Source organism: Oenanthe melanoleuca, chromosome 15, assembly GCF_029582105.1.
Source record: "Oenanthe melanoleuca isolate GR-GAL-2019-014 chromosome 15, OMel1.0, whole genome shotgun sequence".
Classification (NCBI taxonomy): Eukaryota; Metazoa; Chordata; class Aves; order Passeriformes; family Muscicapidae; genus Oenanthe; species Oenanthe melanoleuca.
The window spans coordinates 10009257-10029698 of NC_079349.1; the positions used below are offsets into that span (position 1 = coordinate 10009257).

The 20442-nt window shown below is 43.5% G+C and overlaps 1 protein-coding gene across 1 annotated transcript; it reads left to right on the forward strand.

Moving 5' to 3' along the window:
- Nucleotides 1–5953: 5953 nt before the first annotated feature.
- On the forward strand, nucleotides 5954–20442 carry TMEM233 (transmembrane protein 233). Its single transcript, XM_056504190.1, has 3 exons — nucleotides 5954–6210; nucleotides 12880–13014; nucleotides 18605–20442. The coding sequence occupies exons 1-3, from the start codon at nucleotides 6022–6024 to the stop codon at nucleotides 18614–18616; spliced, it is 336 nt and encodes a 111-aa protein (XP_056360165.1). The 5' UTR covers nucleotides 5954–6021; the 3' UTR covers nucleotides 18617–20442.

Below are 20442 nucleotides of genomic sequence, written 5' to 3' on the forward strand. Positions count from 1 at the left end.
CTTTTTCCTCATTAAATGATCTCTGATACAATAATTACCTGGCCATGTTCACCAGTGCACCCAAGGCCACTGCAATTACACTGAAATAAAGCTGGAGTGGCGTTGATCAGTCAGATGCAAATTGGATGACTGTTCTAATTACTGTATTTGGGAGCCCTTAATGAAAGAAGAGTACGGGTGTGTATGTGTGAGAGGAGGAAAGATGCCTCCTTTGGGATGCTACACACTGGGAAAGTGCTAGGTATATTAAATATTTATGGAACAATTAGTATTCAGCTCCTCCCACAAGTTCAGATGTGAGTCCAGATCCAAACTTTTCCTAATGGGAGTATTCAGCCTTTTGTTCAAGAGTTATCCTGCTTGTAACATAACTGTTCACAGCCCTGCCTGTGTTTTCCTGTTGCTTGTGTTGAGTAAAGCTGGAGCTGACCCAGAGAAGTCCATGAAAAGATTCCAGGCCGACTGTGGAGTGGGAACTAATTAAATTAACTGTCTGTGTCAATTAATGGAATATGAAATAATATTAAACAGCCCCAAAACATTTCCATAAACTCTTGAATTTGTGAAAAGTATTCAAAAGAGGAGTCTTCCAATATTTGCCTCTACAAATCCCTTTGTAGTTTCTATAATAATACAAATACCACTCAAGTTAGCAAAATTGTTCAAATTCTTGAACTAACAAGTTTGTTAGAAATGTTTTTTATGAACTCATAGACAATAAATGGTCAGTAATATCTCCAAAAGGCTGAATTCACAGCACTGCATTGCACAGCCACTTCTGAAATGAATCCTCATAGCAGGAAATCTGAAATATTAGGTGTCTGATTTTAAAAAAGCATATTAATTCGAAGGTCTCTGCTATTAAAGTCCCTTGTAATTACTCTTCACATGGATTCTGAAGGAAATTTGGCTGAGCTGAGCTTTGATGCTCTGTTTTCAGAGCAATAAAGTGAGGTGAGATAGAATCCTGCCCTTTCAGTGCTACAACAGACTGTCTTGCCAGTCACAAGGAGAAAAACTTCCAAGAACATGAACTGGTTTGCAGGGAAGTGGAGCACTGAGATGAAACCAGGGCTCCTCCAGCACTGCACAGGTCACCCACGGCACTGAGCAGATGCCCAGCTCTGTCTGAGCTGCTGGAACAAATCCTCTGATGTTGGTATCTGACAGGTCAGAACCCAGGAGACAGAATGGAAAAGGGCAGATCATGGAAAACACCCAAAGACATCTTCACATGTGTTTGAGCTCTTACAGGCTTGCACAGTCAATTTATTGACTTCAAATTGTGATAGCATTCCAAAAGGTTATCACTGAATGAAAAAGCAATCTCACACTGTGAAGGAAACTCTCATTTTTATCTGAACATTTCACTGGTCACATATTTATTTACCTTGAATAATTTACCAAAGTTAACAGCTCATCACAAATCTTTGGTGTTCCCAAAGCCACAGCTCTCAGCTGTGGCCCATGATGAAAAAATGGGAATCTGCAGCTGCAAGGGTAAAACTGCAAAGTTTAGTTTAATACCTGTTACAGCATCAGTGTAGAGAGTAGACCCCCACAGCCACTGCTGACTCAGTAACATTCACAGAAATACAACAGTAAAACCAGTCCTAATCCATATTTTTTAAGGAAGGGAATGTGCATCCTTGCAGTCATTGCAGTTTCCACTGTTTAATGTGCCACATATTAAACTCTGTCCACTTCAAAAGCAAGAAAAATGAGCTGTTTCTTCTGTATGGTGTTGACAAGTAATTTGAATCATATATTTATTTGGAATTACCAAATGAGAAGTAGTTTAAGCAGCTTCCCAAATCTCTCCCTTTTCATTTCTTCTCATGCTTAAGTTTAGAGCTCTCAACATGTCTGAACAAAATGCTTCTATCTACAAGCTTCACTTTACAAACAGTATCATCACCTCAAGAGCAGCTAAAATATGCCAAAACATCTAAAACCAAAAGCATAATGGCTATTTTCCAAAGGCTGTCAGTAAACATAACTTTTAAAATCCAAATTTTGAAGGTATTTAATACCTCAGGGAAACGCAGCTCTGGCTCTGTTCCTTCCCAGCCACAGCCCCTGAGTTTGGGAAGTGTTACTGAGGGCTCTGGCAATCCTGGGGATGGGGACCAGCAGAGAAGGGAGGTTCCCACACACTTGGCCAGACCAGAATGACCAGATAGAATTGTCTTTGGAAAGAGAAGCATGGATGAGTTTTCTCCTGCTCCCCTGCAGAATATTTCTGTACAAGGACTTATTAAACCAATCCAAAATACTACTTTTCAGAATATGGGAGGCCTCCATCCAACCTCTTGTGTCCCATCTCCAGGTGATCCCCCTTTTTTTGGGTAAGGGGAAGAGTTATATTGAGCTATGTGACAGAAGTAACAGCCCTGCTGTGTATGCATAATTCAAACCCCATGGGCTTTCCTCTAAAACAGGGATGGATTCTACTATCATGAGATATTGTCATGAAGTATAGAAGAACTTTAAATTACTGTGCAATGGATTCAGTATGAGAATTTTAGGCACCAAATTACTTCATTTCCAGTTTATATTTTTTTTCTTCCCTTAGAAGGTTCTCTCAGAAAAGACAAAGCATGGCTAAATGTTGGAAGATGGTGAGAATACTTTTTTTCAGATAAGCAGAACTCAGCTTGGGGCCTGATTTGCCCTTTGACTGTTACAGTTTCATGTCTGGGCATAAATGTTAGCACCAAAGAACCTCTGGGCATTAAACTGCCATTTTTGGTCTTTATGTGGACTTGTGTGCCAACACTGGAACTTCTTTCCAGGACCACTGTGAACTGTGAACATGCCTTTGAGGAGAGTCCTACCAGCCAGGAATACAGCAAAATGTGGTGGAGACACCATATTCCATCCTACAAGGAATCCTGCTGGCAAGCCATAGCATCTGAAATCTTTCAAAAGATTTCAAAAGAGAAGACCTTTAAAAAAAAAAAAAAAAAAAAAAAAAAAAAAAAAAAAGTAATTTGCAACTGTCATGTCTCTGCTCCATCTGCTTTGCCCATCGTGATAAGCAATTTATCCATGATCTTGCCTTACTCATGGAAAAATCGCTGCTCTCTGCAGAGTGATCAGTTTTTCTTTCAAGCTTCAGCATGAAGTGCAAGGCTGTAAGCAGCAGTATTGGGCACTCTGACTCATTCCCTTGGAAGGCTATTTTTATGATTGTTCATGAAACTATATCTTAAAACTCTCAGTCCACGTTCTTAAATCACTTTCACAACTTTCTGCTGAGCCGTCTCGGCGCGATTCTTCCGTCTGAGGTTACAACCTCTCCGAGGTTCTCGGGGCTGTCGCTGCCCTTCCTCCCTCCCTGCGAACCCAAACCATTGCCTCAGGACCTCCTTCCTTTTCCCCATCTCAATAAGTGGCTACAAGTCAGTGCCGTTTAAAAATTAATCACTCTTGTCCCAACAGGACATAGTTCTTGGATTTTAACCCATCTTCTACACAAACCACTAAATTCAGCCACACTAACTGCCTCCTGACAGAACCTTTATCTCAAGAACCTCTTAATGAGCTCTCATTAGCACAAATTGGCCCTGAATATCTCACCACTTCCTATCTCCTGCTTTCTCTGCAATCCATTAGCATCTGTTAGAGCCTCGTTTGAACAATTAAACTTTACGGTTTCTAGAAACACACAAGAAGCGCCAGGTTCTACTATTATCTGTGTCTTTGAGAGACCTGGGGAGGGATTCACACGACCCAGCTTAACAGAGCCCGAATTCTACCTGCACTTCATTGTCTTCAGAGAAAGATTTAACACAGGTTGTTGATGTCACTGGTAACTCTGCCCGTCTCTGGATCACTCTCTTGGAGGTTCCCTGGGAAAGCACTAAAACTCAATGTCTGATGTTAAACAGGAAGAATCTACATCCCTTCCTCTCAGCCTGGCTGATCTCTGCACACAACTTTGCCTTCTATTCAGAGCTGATTTTTCACAGCTTTTTGTTATCCTTGTTCATGTCCACCTTGGATGGCTCAAACTGCCCTAAGCAGCTGGATTTTCTCACCCATGAGCCTGATAACAGGTTCTTATTTAATAACAGCTATTTAACTGTATTTCAACCACCAGAAGGCAAACTCAAACTCGAAGCCATTACAATGGGTCCTGAAAGTGTCCTCGTGTGTTGGGGTCAGTGAGTCAGGAGTCTGTCTGAATTTTTCAGAGAGAAATCAGAGTGCAGGGATTGAATTAAAGCTTTTAGATTAATTAAAGTATATTAAGCCACGTACACATAAAGTAGACATTTAAGTAGAAGTGAGTTAGTAAGTTTTAAGTTGAGTTCTAATGCTTTTAGTAAGTGAAAGGTTTCAAATGCCAGAGTAGCAATACGAGTTCTAATGAAGGTTGAAAACATACTGATATCTTCATCAAGAAGCTCCAAGTCCACAGTTGTACACAGGACTTAGACATAATAAAACTATAGTAAAAATATTGCTTACATTTTTTAGATAGAACAAGATAAATTGTATGCGTAGTTTTATACGTAGCTTGGTGAGCTAAGAAACTAGAATTCTAAGAAGTTAAAAAGTAGTAATCCGAGTTTGTGTCTTAACTTGTTGAAAAAATCCTATATAAAAGTATGTATTGGGGAGAGTTGTTGCTTTTAGCCATTCAGCTTTTAGCCACTTCTCGTGGATCAAAGTTTTGAGGGGCCCTGGAAGATGCTGATCCCGTGCAGAGGATACGGACTCTATCCCTGCTGAAATCAGCCCCAACAGTAATCGTGTGGTGTGATGTGAACTGTTTTCCCTGCACTTGTCTGGTGACTGTGTTTAAAGTCCCCTGAGAGCAAACAGATCAGAGATTTTACAGCTGCACAGAGCTTGTGCCTGAACATTAATGGCTGCATTGGCAAGCAGATGGAAGCTGGTCTTTCTTACTCTTTCCTAAAGATGTACAATCTTTTCTTTTGACATTTTGTAAGATCAGCAGATTCTCACTCCATGTTATTGTCCAGACATGCAGTTGAGAGAGGATTAATGTCTGTGAAAGTAAAAATACTGCACCTTTATTCATTATAAAAGTCTTTACTGTGTCACATCTTGTAGAATAACATCCAGAACAGGGAAATGGTGGCTCCATTCAAGCCTGTTGCAAAACTCCCAGGGATAGAAGTGTCTCATTCATAAAGCTGTAAGCACACCTTACTATTTTTGTGACTTTAATTAATGAAATGCTCTCAGGATGAGCCAGTGAGAGCAAAATCTCAACTTCAGCCTTCATCTGACCAAAACTCTCTATTTTGCTGATACAGGTGTGAAGGTTTTTCTAATATCACATAGCAGAAACTGCTGCTTTCTCAGTGTAGGCTGCCCTATTGAAAAACATTATGGAAGTAGATCTTTATTTACTTGTGGTTGTTCGGGGTGTTTTCCCCCATATCTTAGGTTTTGGATATAATATTTATTTCCTTGCACCCCCCAAAGTGGGTTTCACTTTACAGATGTCATGTTCAGTAAGGACTGAGTCGTTTGCTAAAAATTTGACCAAAATTCGTTAAATTCGTTAGTTTCTGCTGCTCTTCAATGCTTTTGCTAAGTTCAGCAAGAGCCTGGGGTTAGGAGATGGCAGCCCAGATGAGAGGAACTGGCTTTGCGGGCTGTACCCCCCTTGCAGAGCAGCTCGGACACGTGGAACGGCGAGCTCCAGAGCGCAGCTCAGCTCTCCCGGGGGCTGTGCAAACTCGCCTGAACTCCTTTCTCTGCAGGCGCTGCACAAGTTCCGACGAGGCCGGAGCAGCTCCGCGCTCCGGGGGCGCTCCCGGGGCCGGGCAGCAGCAGCGCGGGGACCCGCGGCGCTGCAGCCTCGGCGGGGCTCGCTGCCTTTCCCACCGCCGTCCCCGGAGGCAGCCCCGGCCGAGCCCCCCCGCCCCGCCCGGCGCAGCCCGGCCCGGCCCGGGGCGGCTCCCTCGGCTCCCTCGGCTCGGTGCCGCCCGCCCGGAGCGCCGCGCTTTCCGCGCCGCCCGCCCGCCGCAGCGCAGCCCCATGTCCGCGCTCCCCGCCGGCGCCGACATCAAGCGGGCTCTGGACAACAGCCCCGAGACCAACATCGAGGATGAGCTGCCCGACGGGCCGCCGCAGCCGCGGCCCAAGGGATACCTGCTCCTCAGCATCCTCTCCTGCTTCTGTCCCGCCTATCCCATCAACATCGTCGCCTTCGTGTTCGCCGTCATGGTGAGTAGCGCCTCCGGCTCGGGCTCCGAGGGGCCGCCGGCAGGGAAAGGAGCGTGCAGCCGCCTTCCAGCCGCTCGTCCCGGGAGCCTGCGGGCACTGCGTGAGGCAGCGAGCCGGGGAGCATCAGCAGCCCCCGAGCTATCCCAGCAGCGATGGAAAACGCGGAGTGAAAGGCGCTTTGCAACAAGTTTTCACTGTCAGGCTGTCAGATTTATTGCAGTTAACGGGGTTTGCTACATCAACTAAGTCGCACGCTGAACTGGACACGGTGTCTGTGTGGAAGTGTCAGCAGAACAGAACTCAGATTTGGTTTCTGCTTTAGCTAATCAAATATAATAGGAGTGCCTTTTTTCCAGTAAACAGGCTCTTCGGTACTATTTATTACAATAATACAGACAATGATAGTGATTGTAGGTTGTTGGCAATTGCCCATGTAAATTGAGTATCAAACACAGTGAGAGAACAGCCTTACTCCTACAATCTGTAATTGATACACATTGTCCTTAATAACCCAGCAATCCCCTTAACTTCCAATGGATTGCTGGAACAGAATCACCTTCTCTGAGTTAAAAGTTGCAGAGTCAGAGCCAGAGTTTTCTAGTCATATAAATGATCAGTGTTATCAGTAACACTGCAATGTATTTCTATTGTTTAGGAGCTGAAAAAGGTTTAAAACATGTTGTGTATTTTCATCCTTTTCTCTGACAGCCAGGCTGAGAAGGTAAGTAAAAATGTAGTTATTTCTTTTTGCAATTAAGTATATGAATAGCTAACTATGTCTAAAATATCCCAAAACACACTCTTGTAAAGTGTGATGAGTAGAGACTGATGAGAAATCACATTGCTAAAGTTTGAAAACTACTATTCCAAAGCCATTGTTCAAGTCTTTTCAGTATTTTTTTTAAAAAAGTATTAGCTGTCTTCTTTGTTTTGTTTTTTTCTTCTTCCCTTCTCTGTTTATTTTCTTTGTTGTTAGCTATACAATGCTCTTTTCCTTATTTTGGGAAGATTTGGTTCTGCTGGTACTCAGCATCCCTTCTGTCCATGGACACTGAGGGTGCTATATAAAGTAATGGGAGCTGATGATCTGGGGCTGGGAGCGTCTGTTCACTGTGACACTGCTTTCATCAAGGTGCTGGGGCTGTACAGAAGTTAACTGTCAAGGACAGAATTTGGCCTCTAAAGATTTTTGCACCCCATATGGAGAAATCTCCGCCCACAGCCTGGTTGAAGTTCATGCAGGCTTCTGGAGTCAGGCATCAGTAACTGTTAGCAGGGGATACAAAGGAACCAGGGTGGGAAGAGCACTTCCTGAACGCTGAACAGCCTGTGCAGATTTCAGCTGCCCACTCCCTTACAGGGGGAAACAAAAACCAGACCAATAACCTCCCCTGTCTGGGAATAGCTTCTGTTTCAACAGCACCCTACCTAAAACCTCTCCTATTCTATAAAAATAACACATCCAACTTCTTTTCCACAGCCTGGCCCCCTGCCTTTCCAAGCTGCAACCTGTAACTGCTGCATTATCCTCAGCTGCAGGTTCTGCATTTTAGCCTGTGCTGGTTTTATTTCCATTTCTGCTGGGATCTGCATCTTCCCTCTCTTCCTCAGCTGGAGTTGCTAAGAGTTAATACTAAGATACAAGAGTGGGTTATTTTCTTTTCTTGCAGAAGACACCTTTACAGTTTGCAGAGCTTACCTGAGATCTTGGGTCAGACTTAAAGACCCCTACAAGTGGTTTCTCTACAAATTTCCACTTAAAATGGGCCTAAAAGGAAAGGTCCTATTGGCTTCTAGAGGGGGCATGGTTCAGCACCCTGTGTACCTGTGTCATGTCCTCCTTAACTGCTCTAAATTCAGACCATGTTTTCACTCTAAAAGTAGAGTCTGGGCTCTGACACACCCCCAAAATAAATGACAGATTTGTCTTCAGTCTCTTCTGTCTCTTCTGCTGCCCCATTTACAGCTCCAGCACTGGCTTCCTCACTTCTTTCTCACCTTTGCAGGCTCAGACCTCACCGTTACAGACCTTACCTCCTTTACTTTATTTTTAGAATAAACCTTTCACAAGTCCTCCTTACTGCAATAATAACCTTTCCTTGTTCCTTACCTGTCTGTTTCTCATGGCAGGGCTCAGAGGAGAGCTGGTACAAAGAACTTTAATAACATCACTGTGTTGCCATATTGGCATTACAAGAGCCCCCCTCCAACGACCCATTGGCCACTGTCAGCAGTGGGCATTGCTCAGCATTTTTGGCAAATGAAGTTCTGTTTTCCCCAGGACTCCTGGCTGTAGGAACACTGTTCTCAATACCCTCCTGCAGCCCCTGCCAGATCAGTTCTGCTCCTTGTTGCTTCCAGCAGCTGGATCACTGTGAGCAGCTGTGTCATGCTGTTGTGCCATCAGCTCACTCAGCCTCCCTCAGATTTGCCCTATTCTTTCTCATACAGGTGTGATCCCAGGCATCAGGGACAAGAGTCTGGGGGCAGGTAGCAGGTCAGGAGGCTTCTGTGGCACAGGAGATTTCTCTGGTGCAGGGCTGGGGGTGGGCCCTGCGTCACCAAGCTCTTCGGCTTCTTATCTGAGAGCTCTCAGTGAGCTGCCAGCTGTGTCTGAGACCTGCCTGGGGTGGACTGGCTGTGTCTGGCTCATGGGGTCAGAGCTAGAGGGAGGCTGTGGAATCACTCTGGGAAATGAATCGGATATTTTCAATGCCAGCACCGAGGTCTGACAATTAAACATGTTTTGTTGGCCTTTCTCAGTACCCCCCCTTCAGCTGTATTTATTTCAAAGATCTCTATGTCAGACTAGTCCTGTAATTCCACAGGGCTTCACATTTGTAACAACCTCCAAACAGTCTCTCCAAAGCTATTTCTCACTGATTTTTGCTCCAAACTCCCACTTTCTCTTGACACATTTTTGTTAAATCATTTCCATGCTTCAAACAACATATGTGGTCAAGCTGTGACAATCTTGGCTCATCTGCCTCTGTTAGTAACAAGTTTTTTGTCTGCATTTGTTGCTGTTGGATTCAGATGCCTTGTCTTTATGTGGGTTTCCCAAAGCAGACACAACAAATTAGAGGGTGATGTAAGCTATGGGGACAGGAAAGGATGGACCTTGCTTTCTCAGGGAGCCCCCTCTTCTGATTGGGATCCTAACAAGCCATGTGCAATGTGTTGGCTGTGGCTAGCCCAGTGACCAGTGTTTCTGTAGTTAAAAAGTTTACTTGTGAGTTTATTATTTATACATCCCTTGTTAGGTAGATTGTAGGTACCTGGATATCTAACACCATGTGGGACAGCCTGTACTCAGTCCAGGAATATTAAATAATATATTTAATATTCAGGAATATTAAACAACAGGGTTCAGAAGCTGCTGTTAAGGCATTTTTGCCCTTGCAAACTGGTAGGTTTTTGTTTTTCCTCTGTAACACTCTGCAGAGCAAACTCCCCTTTCACACATCCTGCTCAGCACCTGCTTATTCTGGATTGCTCCCCAAGTCTCCACTTTGTGTTTCCCTGTGAGCTGTTCCTAGAGTGAGGAGTCACCCTGAGTCAGCAGGTCTCGTTCTTCCTTAGGTCTGAGCTAGAGAGTGTCTCCTTTCCAGGCACAGCCAAATAAGGTTCACCCAGCCTCGTTTATAGAGCCTAGAAAATGCAAATCAGAGAACCTCAGTCTGCCCAGGCCTGTAGGAAATGTAGAGGAAGATTTGTGGAGTAACTCAGTGTTCTTTCTGGTTTTACCTAGATCAGTGTTCTGGGAGTATGGAACAGAAAATATACATAAAAAGGAATTAATATTTTATAGCTAATTCAGCACATTGCTGTTCACATGAGGTCAAGTCACTTTATTGTTGAACTGAGAATGTTTTATAAATAGATGTGTGTGAACCTGGTGAAGTCACTGAGATTACTCAAGTAAATAAACAGCTGCAGAACTGTGGCTTTAATTTACATTATGACTTCATAGCAAGCGAGGTAGCAGAAACCTGAGAGATCATTTGGTGTTAGGTTGAAAAGGGCTGAAATTTGTTTTAAAAATTGGACAGACCCAATGCCTCATACAGATGCTATGTTCTCAATATACTGCCCAGCCCTTGGAAAAAAATAGATGTAACAGCTAAGGCTATAACAGTCAATGTTATCTCTGTCTAATGTTGAAAACTGGAAGCTTGACTAGGAGCCCTTTGAAGTAGATGGAAGTAATGAATTTCAAAAAGCTTTGCATCAGACCCCAACTACTCCCTCAAACCTCTTATTTTTTATTGAATGCTTTCTAAGTTATTTCATTTAATTTAAACCTTTTCATAGAGAAACTTCGGTCTCCTTCCTGTCTCTCCCAAATCCTATTCTTTATCAGTAATGTTGTTTTCCTCCTCTTCATCATGGATTTGTATTAAAATGACATTATTTATTAAAGTTTTCATGATGAATTATTTATGCAGTACCTGCAGAAATCACATGGACACTTTCCAGACTTCCTAAATACATTAGTAAAATGGCCCAGAACTGCACCCTGGTGTTGTCAGGACTTGCTTACAACTCGGTCTCACTTTTGAGACCACAAGCCTGGGGTGCTGAGTCGATGGTGTCTGCAGAACCCCTCTAGATGCCATGCAAGGAGAGTCCTTTGAAAAGAGGGGAGCACAAAGTCCAGGGCCAGGGTGTCTCTGGTGCTTCTCTGTGTTTCTCCCTGCAGCCACAGTGGTGATTGTTGGCAGAGACAGGAACAGGTCAGTCTGCTCAAGGCCAAGCTGAGCTGTGTTTCTCCTCATAATCCTTTTAAAGACCTTCCCAAATGTACTTGGAGAAAACTCTCCTGCAGCCAGGACTGCTGGGGACAGTGGAGTGGCTCAGTGAGAGGACTGTGCCAGCCCCCCTTGTACCAGGATCAGGGCTGACCCTGTCCTGTTTGTCCGTGTGCTTGTGTCCATCTCTCTTTTCCATCTCTGCCCTCTTTCCCCATTATGTGCTTTCCAACCTCAATGAAATCTGACAGAGCAGAGGTATTAGTGATATTCTTTGGGGACATAGACCAGAGAAATGTTTAGGCATGTGGGCTTCCAGGAAGGGAAGAAATGTATCAGTGCTCTCTTTAAGGACATGAGTGCATCAGCATCTCAGCCTTTTGTAGACTCCAGAGAATAAGTACCTGCACTTATCCTTGAGATGCAATTCTAGGAATGCAGGCTGTGTTGCCTTGGGACTGTCTGGGCTGGCTGATGCTCCTGCAGTGCGGACACCACGAGTGCAACCAGCCCATTAGCTCTGCCTGCTCACTAATTGACACAGCACACACATCATACCCCTCACTGATTTCCTGCTTGGGAGAAATGGCTCTACAGCAATGCTTGGTGTGCTCTGAATTTCATCCCTCTCCTGCTCTCCACAGTCTCAGCTCTTCACTCTGTTGTTCTGTGTTTGCTGCAAAATGTGATTTCTAACTGGAACACTTTCATTTTAGCACTTGTTGACACCTCATGCAGCTGTTTTCTAGAGACAATCTGAATTCTTTAGTCCAGAGAACAGTTAATTTGATCAGGCCCCCTACTCTTCCCATTTCTCTGAGACCTCCTGAAATACATACAAGATACTAAAAACCATGTTGTGACTAATCTGATTCCCTGAGGAAGTATGCTGAGTTCAATACTGCAATCTGATCAAGAAATCTGGACTCAGTGTTATGGTTTATGAACTCACACTCATGATTTTACAAATGAATTCTAAGGAATAATGCCCTTTTTAATGCTTTGATGGCATCTCATTCATGGGAAAACAATTACTACAGACTGTGTCTTGTACTGCAGTACTTCTGCATATTTAACTGAATCTTTTCCTTTAAAAATGGTTTGGTTAAACCAAAGATTAATTCAGAAAAGCTTACAGTCTGTCTCACAAAAGCCTAGAAGGTCAGAGTGGTCCTATCACACATTGCAATCTGAGCATGTAATGAATGTAAAGCATCTGCTAAGCCATGGTGGGTAGAGAGAAACTCGAGTCTCCTGAGATAATATGGGGATATCTGATGCACACCTCAGGATGGATATGATAATAATTATCAGTGTCTTCCAGAAATGCAAGGGAACACAACTTGTAGCCCATGAGGATGGCACTAAGATGCCAGATGACTTATATTTCTTTGGTTTGTATTTTTCCCACCACTAGCAAACTACCTATTAACTCTTCAAACTTTGTTTGGGAAAGTAAAATAATGGAAAAATAAGTAAGCTTTTTAAAGTTTTGCTGAGATTTATCTAAAAATGCTGCCTATTTAAGCTCTTTTTTATGCTTATAGTCCTATAAAGCATAAGAATTTATCTCACTGCTAGTGAAGTGGCCAACTAACAATTCCCATATACTGCAAAACTGTTTCCAAAGATAAAAGCCACTGGTTTTATGCAAGTAGGTGGATGTTGGTTTGACAGCTTTTATGCTGGTGTGTATCACATGAACAAAGCCTCACCACTAAAAAAAAAAAAAAAAAAAAAAAAAAAAAGCTGTAGCATCAATGAAAGGTACTGAAAATGATTGGAACAAAAAGCTGGACTCCCTGCTTACCTTGGCAGCAGACATTGCTTAGTTCTGTTGGCTCAGAGCTGTCAGGCTGCTTTGCCAGCAGGTTTCTGTTTTAGAGGAAGAGCTGTGATTGCCTGTTTCCCTCTGCAGGCTCTGAACAGTTACAACCAAGGGGACATAGAAGGCTCCAAGAGGCTGGGTCGCAACGCGCTCTGGGTGGCCGTGGCCTCCATCATCATCGGCCTCGTCATCATCGGCATCTACTGCGTGGTTCACTTCACCACGGTGAGCAGGGGCCCCACAGCAACTCAGCACTGCCACTGCTGCCTCCCTGTATCCACTTAGCCATGCAGCTCTGCTTTCCAAAAGAACCTTTTCATATTTTACAGTTTAGAAAATTCTGTTGTCTGTGGTTAAACACAAGCAACTCTGTCTTAACAGCACGGGGTTTTCTAGAAACTCTTGCAGCTCCAATATGTTTTCCCAATTTTGGCCAGTTGCTTTTTGGTTTTTCTCCTCCTCAGCTTTGCCATCTTTCAGACCAAGAGACCTGAGATCTTTAAATTTCAGGTAACAGAGTCCCCAAGTGCTGATTTTCAGTCTCACAGTCTGGCCAGCTGATCTTTTAACTCTGCAAGGAGGACTCAATTCCTCTTCTACTGCTTGACAGTAAAACAGAGGACAAGAACTATATCAAAAGTGACCACAAATGTCATTCTGACTTGGGTCTGTGTGGGGTAAGGCCCTTCACTCTCCATGCTGTGTGACTGTCCTGCCTTCCCACACCTGCAATAACAGAAACAAAGCTCAACAAATGAATCTCTGTAACACAGGGGTTACCCAGGTGGATTACTGGAAAAGAGGATAAAAGCAATTGAGGGTATTAATAATCTTTCTTAAGATTCTGCAACAATATGTTCTTTTCTCCACAATACTGTGTGCTTCCCATTAAAATAACTAATATAAATGAATTTATTATTGGCTGGTTTGGTTGGAGGGCCTTTCATTGCACTGTCCAAACTTCTGCATAAACTATAAAAGGAGAACACCCTATTTACCACTGAAATGAAGACATCTCCAGGGAGTTGAATGAAGTAACTGGTTAAACATGTACAGCATTTTCACACAAAATTTGAAGTATAACATATTGAGCTGCGGGGAAGTTACTGGACATGGGGTCCAGCTCTGTGGGATATTATTAGATGGTGCCACATACTCTGAAGTGTCCTGTGCATTCATTAATTTTCTATGCATTTTGCAAGTATGAGTCCTGGTTCAGCTTGTGCTCAGCTCGTTCAGTGCTCACAGATATAAACCCAAGTCCCTTTAGGCTGGGGATGCCAAGTTTTGTAATTGACAGCAGCAGTAAATTCTTCTGTTTGCCTCCACCACCTTACTCATCTTTTCTCAGGCAAGGAGAACAGCTCAGTTACTTTTCTCAAAAGTGGGGAGAGAAGGGCAGTGTGAGGAGTGGCAGACAGCACTGGCCTGAAACATTCACAGTGACCAGGCAGCAGTAAATCATAATGCAACTTTATTTTTCTTTTGAGGACTTTTTAAATTTGCTTTGGTTCTGGTTTTTTTTTTTAAAGAGAAAATTCTCTTTTGGGTGGAAGCAGCCAGGTGCCTGGGAACCCTCAGCACACTGCTGAGATATTCATTTCCATAGTTTCCACGGAGCTTTCTTGGCCAAATGGTTCCATGACTTTGTGAGGAGTCAGGGTTTACTGGATTCACTCTGCTCTCTGCCTTTCCAGCCTCTTCTCCTTCTCACTTGTCACCCTACAAAAAGCCTTTGCTTCTAGGAAAGGATTTGATGGCAACAACAAACTTTTAATGTGAAAATGAGTGAACAGAAGCACCCAACTGGTCTTTCCACTCTCCATGCTTACCTGGGTCCCCTCTGCTGCCTCACTCTTGGATGTTTTTATTTTATACTAAATTGTCTTATTCTGACACTTAGTGCCACTGCTGTGAATGGCTTTGCACACTCCATTCAGTGATCTCACACCCATTTGTGCCTTTCTCATGATTATTTACTGACACCCACTTTGACTCTGCTGAAGTGATTGTAAATTAATTCTATGCTAGCTTTAATATATGTTCCAATATTAGTAAGCTAGCACAAAATAGCTTTGATATGGCAGATTATTTGATTACCATTAAGCACAGATTTAATGTTTTCATAGCCTACACATGCATTTTTCCTGAAAGTTAGATTTCAGCAATATGTATGAAAAGCTTGACCCTTCCAAGATTGATTCCTGTGTATTGAAATTAATCACATTCCACAGTACTCAGTTCTTCCTGCTGACATTCCTTTTGGCTTCTTTTGATCTTCAAAAGATAACAAATCTCACTGCAAATCACCTGTGGGAGATATTGCTGCCAGTATCAAAGATGCAAAGTGCACTGAGAACTCGAGTTCTCTTCCACAACATCCAGCCTCTGGGAAGCTACAAAAGTGACACATCCAAGGCAGGTTGGCAGGGGGAATCTCTACCAATTGTTACACAACTTTTCTTCTTGGTACAGGAACTTGAGTCAGGCTCAGCTGGCTCTGAAGCCTCCTTCAAAACAACTCCACATGCCTCAGCCAGGAGAAAAATATTGAGTCAGGTGTCAGGTGTGTTGAGGGTAGAAATGGTAGAAGTTGCAGAGAGAGGAAGAGCAGGAGGCTCCTGCCTTCTTTGAGCAAACAATGATTTTATGCCACCAATAATACTCCCAAATGTATCCCCAATAGTAGTGGCAGACTTGGGAAGAAGAAGACCCTTTCACTTTTCAGAAAGCCTCTACTTCTCCAGGTGTCCTCCTGTGCCTTCCTTGGTTTGTTCAGTCACAGAGCAACAGTAGCACAGGAATAACAGCAGCCAACACCCATGTCTGCAGGGAAGAAACAGCCCTGACTTCTCGTTTTGAAGATTTACTCAGAGCTAAGTCAGCTCAGGGCTTCTCCTGCTGCCTCAGAGAGCCTCATTTGTCCTGAACACTGGCATGTTGTCTTTAGCAAACATATATTAAGATATGTAGTGATACATATTTACATCCTGGAGCAGGGCCCACCCAACACTTGGGAACCATCCACACGTTCTGCAGTCGTGCCCCTAAGTGTAGACAAGGGGAATCCATCACTGGCATCACTGGAGCTGACAGCCCAGCAATAAAATTGTGTGTCCTCATCAGTGGAAAGTGGTGTGTCCCTTGTCGTGCTGGGGACTGTGAGCAGAGCTGTGGTGTCTGTGAAATCAGGGCTGTGCCTCATTCCACACTGGGCCAGATTTATTCTTACTCTTACCCGTTTGCTTTTAGCCTCTCCTGTCAGCTTCCCCTGCCTTGCCAGTCCTGAGTGCTGATTTACATTTCCAGGGCTTGCTCAGATGTCACTTCAGCTGGTATTTGTGTCACCACAGTCTGGCCCTGCATGTGTGCCTCAAGCATGCTGTCCATCAAGAACTGCAGTGAGAAATGGGACGTATTTGCCTTCCCTGAGGGGACACCACAGTGACCCGGAGCAGGGCAGGGCTGTGTGCCACAGCCTGTGTGTGCCATACCCTGTTTGCTCCCACCCAGTGCCACTGTCCTCATGCTGCTCTCTGCAACCTTCCCCAGACTTGCACAGACTTGGAGTCAGCCCTCTCACCCCTAAGCACTTTGTTCAGCAAAAGGTGGTAATTTGGTCAGTCAGTGGGGGCTCCCTAGTCATTGACAATCTGGTTTTCAGAAGCAGATTCCAAATTCTGTTTCGTCCTGGGTTTTGCTGACACAAGACACCCTCAGATTACATTTGAGTTCTGCTGGCAGGGTTTAGGGAAACAAAACCTGAGCTGGATCCTCCTTACTTAAGTGAAGGAGATCCTAAGTATCCCAAACCCTTTTGTTAACTGGGTCTAAGCATGTCATATTCTACTTCATGCTGCCATGTGAGTAGTTCAGAACGATGTCCAGCTCCTCACAGCACATACTGGTAGACAATCTCTAGTGTCTGAGTGACACTTCACAATGCTGTTCAGGGCTGAACTAGAGCTCACATAAGTTTTGCCACCCAGTTGAGCCCACAAGGCATTTCATATACAACCCAAGCCTTCTGTGCTCCTCTCTTGTGGATTTCTGCAGTCTGGAGGAGTAGGAGTGAGCCAAGCAGAAATGTGGAGGATCAGTGAGAGGTGTTAGAGAGAAGTAAAAGCTTCAGTAGACTGAGACAGCAACAGTTTTGCTCTGAGAAAGGGTAGCCAAAATTCTGTGACTTTGGGATTTTATGCAAGCCATTATGATATTTTAATGCTTTCGTAGAGGAGCCTGAACTTCTGACCCTTCTTTAATCTCACTTGATTTAGAATTTAGCCCCAGGGAAGCCACAGAAATGCCACCTGTTAGCATGGCTTCCAAGGAACACAAAGCCAGGCAGGCTGTGAGGAAAGCACCAGCTTGAACTGCTCAGAATCAGAAGGGTTTTAAATCCAGCACATGTGCAGTAATGCAGCATTGGTAATTCCAGGTAGAAGGAAAAGGAGTAAATGTTCAGACTGTGCACCAGGGACAGATGTACACGTATAGCTTCCTCACTGACTCAGAAATAATTCTTCAGGAGGAAAAGGAGTGCAAGATTATTTTTAATATCTCTGCCATCCTGTTCCTGAGGCTCTGGGAAGCCTTTGCAGGCATTTCACTCAGTGACTGCCTGTCTTTCAGAGACAGAATAGCTGAAGACCAGCACAAGGACAGGGATTACTCCAGATCTTTACACTGGCCATCCTGTCCTCTGCACCTTACCATAAAAATAAACAAGTCAGGGTCTTGTACTGCAAAGATTGGCCTGTCAGTAAAGGACAGAGCTCCAAGCCAGAAGTCAAGGCATTCCTGTTCTTTAATTCTTGGTGTCCACACAGCCAGGGAGCTCATACTGCTGCTCTTCTATTGGTAAGAGCACATGCTGGTTATTTCCTTGGCCCTTACCTTGTTTTACTGGATTTGTGAGAACATAGAATTCTAAAGTCCTCTACCTGTCTCTCAAAGTGTTCCCTCAGCTGGAAGGCTGAGCAGTGGCACAGTGTGCAGGTGCACAGACAATGTGGCTATATCAGCCTGACTTCCTGAGCAAACCACATGAAAAACCCTGGTCCAGAAACAGCTGTTTCATCTGTTCACAGAGGAGATGTTCCACAATGGATTCTACCCAGTGGAGCCATTAGTAGCATCCAAGAGACAATCAGCAAAGGCAATAATGCTTCTGCAGGATATATTTAGTGTGCAGTGCCTCAGGTCCTAGATCCCTCCTTGAGGAGCTGCTGGAATGTAGCTGCCTGATGGAGGAGAGCCCAGCAGAACCCAGAATCCAGGGACAGGTCAGGGCATCCATGGGTATTGTCTGAGAGCTTTCCCCTGCATCAGAATTTGAGAGAACTCCTCAGATCCTTCCTCTCCTGATGCAGATGCACAGGAGAGGTTTCCCAGCCCTTTTAAAGCATGTTGTGTATTACTGTTGGATTTACCAAGTTCTCCACTGCTGGAGAGTTGTTCTTGTCTGACTGCTTTATGTAACACTCCAAGGAAGAAAAGATGCTGTTGACCTCATGAATCTTTGTCAAATAAGAGCCCATTTCCTGGCAATGAAAGGCCCTAATTTGCATTGATTCGGATAACCCAGTTTAAAAATTCAGTTTGGATTGACAGGTGACCAATGCCATTAGAAACTCAGCTCTTTGATTCAAAACTGTATTGAGCTGCTAGTCTAGAGGGATGTTTGTTAAGAGAACAAGTGCCACTAATGTGGCATAATGTATCCATTAGATCTGTAGAATTAATAATTTAAACTCACAGGGCAAACTGTCTGTCTTCTCCTCCTTTAAACACATATATTTCTGTGTCCTTGCAGCATGCTATCTGAAGACCAGTACTGCACTTGGATGATATCAACATGTAAACCTCTGGAGGGGGAAAAAGAAGAGATGGAAACCATTCCAGACTGTTAGCTCTGAGCCTGCAAGTCTGCAGAGGCATGTTGCTGGTGAATGAACTGATAACCCAGATAGTTAATCAGCATGGCGTGACCAGGTTTTCAAAATTATTTATTTATAAGACATCTCAGTATAAAGCAGCATTTTCTCTTTCACCCTAATGTATAATGAGATCTTGCCCTAAAAAAAAAAAAAAAAAAAATCCCTTTTCTTTCTCATTTCCATGGAATGTATACTGGATCTGTGATGTTCCCTGGCTGACCCCAGACAGACCAAGCCAATGTATCCAGACTGTTTATGGTGCACAGGGTAAGATCTGATGCACAGCCCACTGAAGCTTGTAGGAGAACTCCTGTTACTTCTGGCAGATTTTGGATCAGGCCATTAAGGAATTTTTCATTATTTTAAAATAGTCTCAACATGACACAACTGTACCCATGGGTTTGTGATTTTATCCTGCTCTGTGATTTTATAATGCCGTGGGCACACTCTGACTCAGCAGCTGCTTTCTTTTGTCATCCTCAGCTTTTAGAACTTTACCTTGGGTTTTTAACCACCTGGGACCGATTTCAATCACTTGATTATTAAGAGAGACTCTTCTTCCATAGCATCCATGTTTTTCTTAATGATTTACATTTGTTTTGTTGTCTTTCATTGTTGCACTCCCTTGACTTAGCTCCAGTCCTGCATTAAATTTGCACTGATTATATTTTCCTCTTTAAACTTCACATATGTAAAAAGTTCCTATTTTTTTTTTATCTGACAAAAGATCTTCTTTTTAAACAGATGTCCTTCATCCCTTTGTTGTGCTTCTGGCAAGGCATGTAGTTTCATTGTGTTCTGCTTTGTTCATGTTTTGTTTAGTTCTCATCTCTCTGACTGGTCTGTGTATCACTGCAGTTAGAGATGAACAGACTTTTGCACCTCTGCTAGTTACAGACACACTCCCTGATCCTCAGACACCACTCAGTGAGCAGCCTCAGGTTACAGGATTGATTGCCTCTAAATTACTGCAGTTTCTTGATACCTTGGGGAAAATTAGCATGGGACAGCTGTTTTTATTAGCTGGAAACTGTTTCACAGAATACAGTTGTTTTGTCACACAAATATTCCATGTTAAAAGGAGTGAACTCTGGTGAGCATTAAGACATGGCTGCATCCTCAGCAGTTGCTGCTCTCTTTGCTTCATTACCACACCTTCAATCGAGCTGTGCCAACTCCCACTCCCTCTCCCTGCACCAACATCAACCTGGAGCAACTGCCCAGAAATCCAGGGAGTTCTGCAGGTGCAGGTGAGACAAAAATCATCTGTCAGGAGTTCAACAACCTATTAAAAACTAAAAAATCCTCCCAGCAACCTTTACCTGTTAAAGCATATGCCTGGAAGTAGCATGTATTTTTTGTGCCTTGATATTATATTTTCAATGTGCTTTTTCCCTTTCTTTCCTGCCAAATTCTGTTTTTCATTGAAGTCAGTGAAGCACCACCTCTCCTTAATTACTGCAGTATTAAACTTCACAAGCACTGGTGAAGTCAGCTGATTTATTAAACATTTACACTGATCAGATTTGTCCACATAGGAATCTTGCCACTGATTTTGATGATCCCAAGAACTGGCTGTTTTGTGAACTCCTCTTTGGTTTTTGAATACTATTTTAATGGTCTGATATGTCTTGTGGGACTTTTAGTAGCTTGCCTTATGATCAGATATGATAGAAATGTCATTGACAAGTGGAATAAAATTACTTTTAATTCA

Bases quoted from the DNA above. Each gene is read 5' to 3' on its own strand.
- TMEM233 (XM_056504190.1), top strand. From the start codon at position 6,022: ATGTCCGCGCTCCCCGCCGGCGCCGACATCAAGCGGGCTCTGGACAAC. The intron at 6,211-12,879 runs GTGAGTAGCGCC...TTCCCTCTGCAG, and splicing joins CCTTCGTGTTCGCCGTCATG to GCTCTGAACAGTTACAACCA.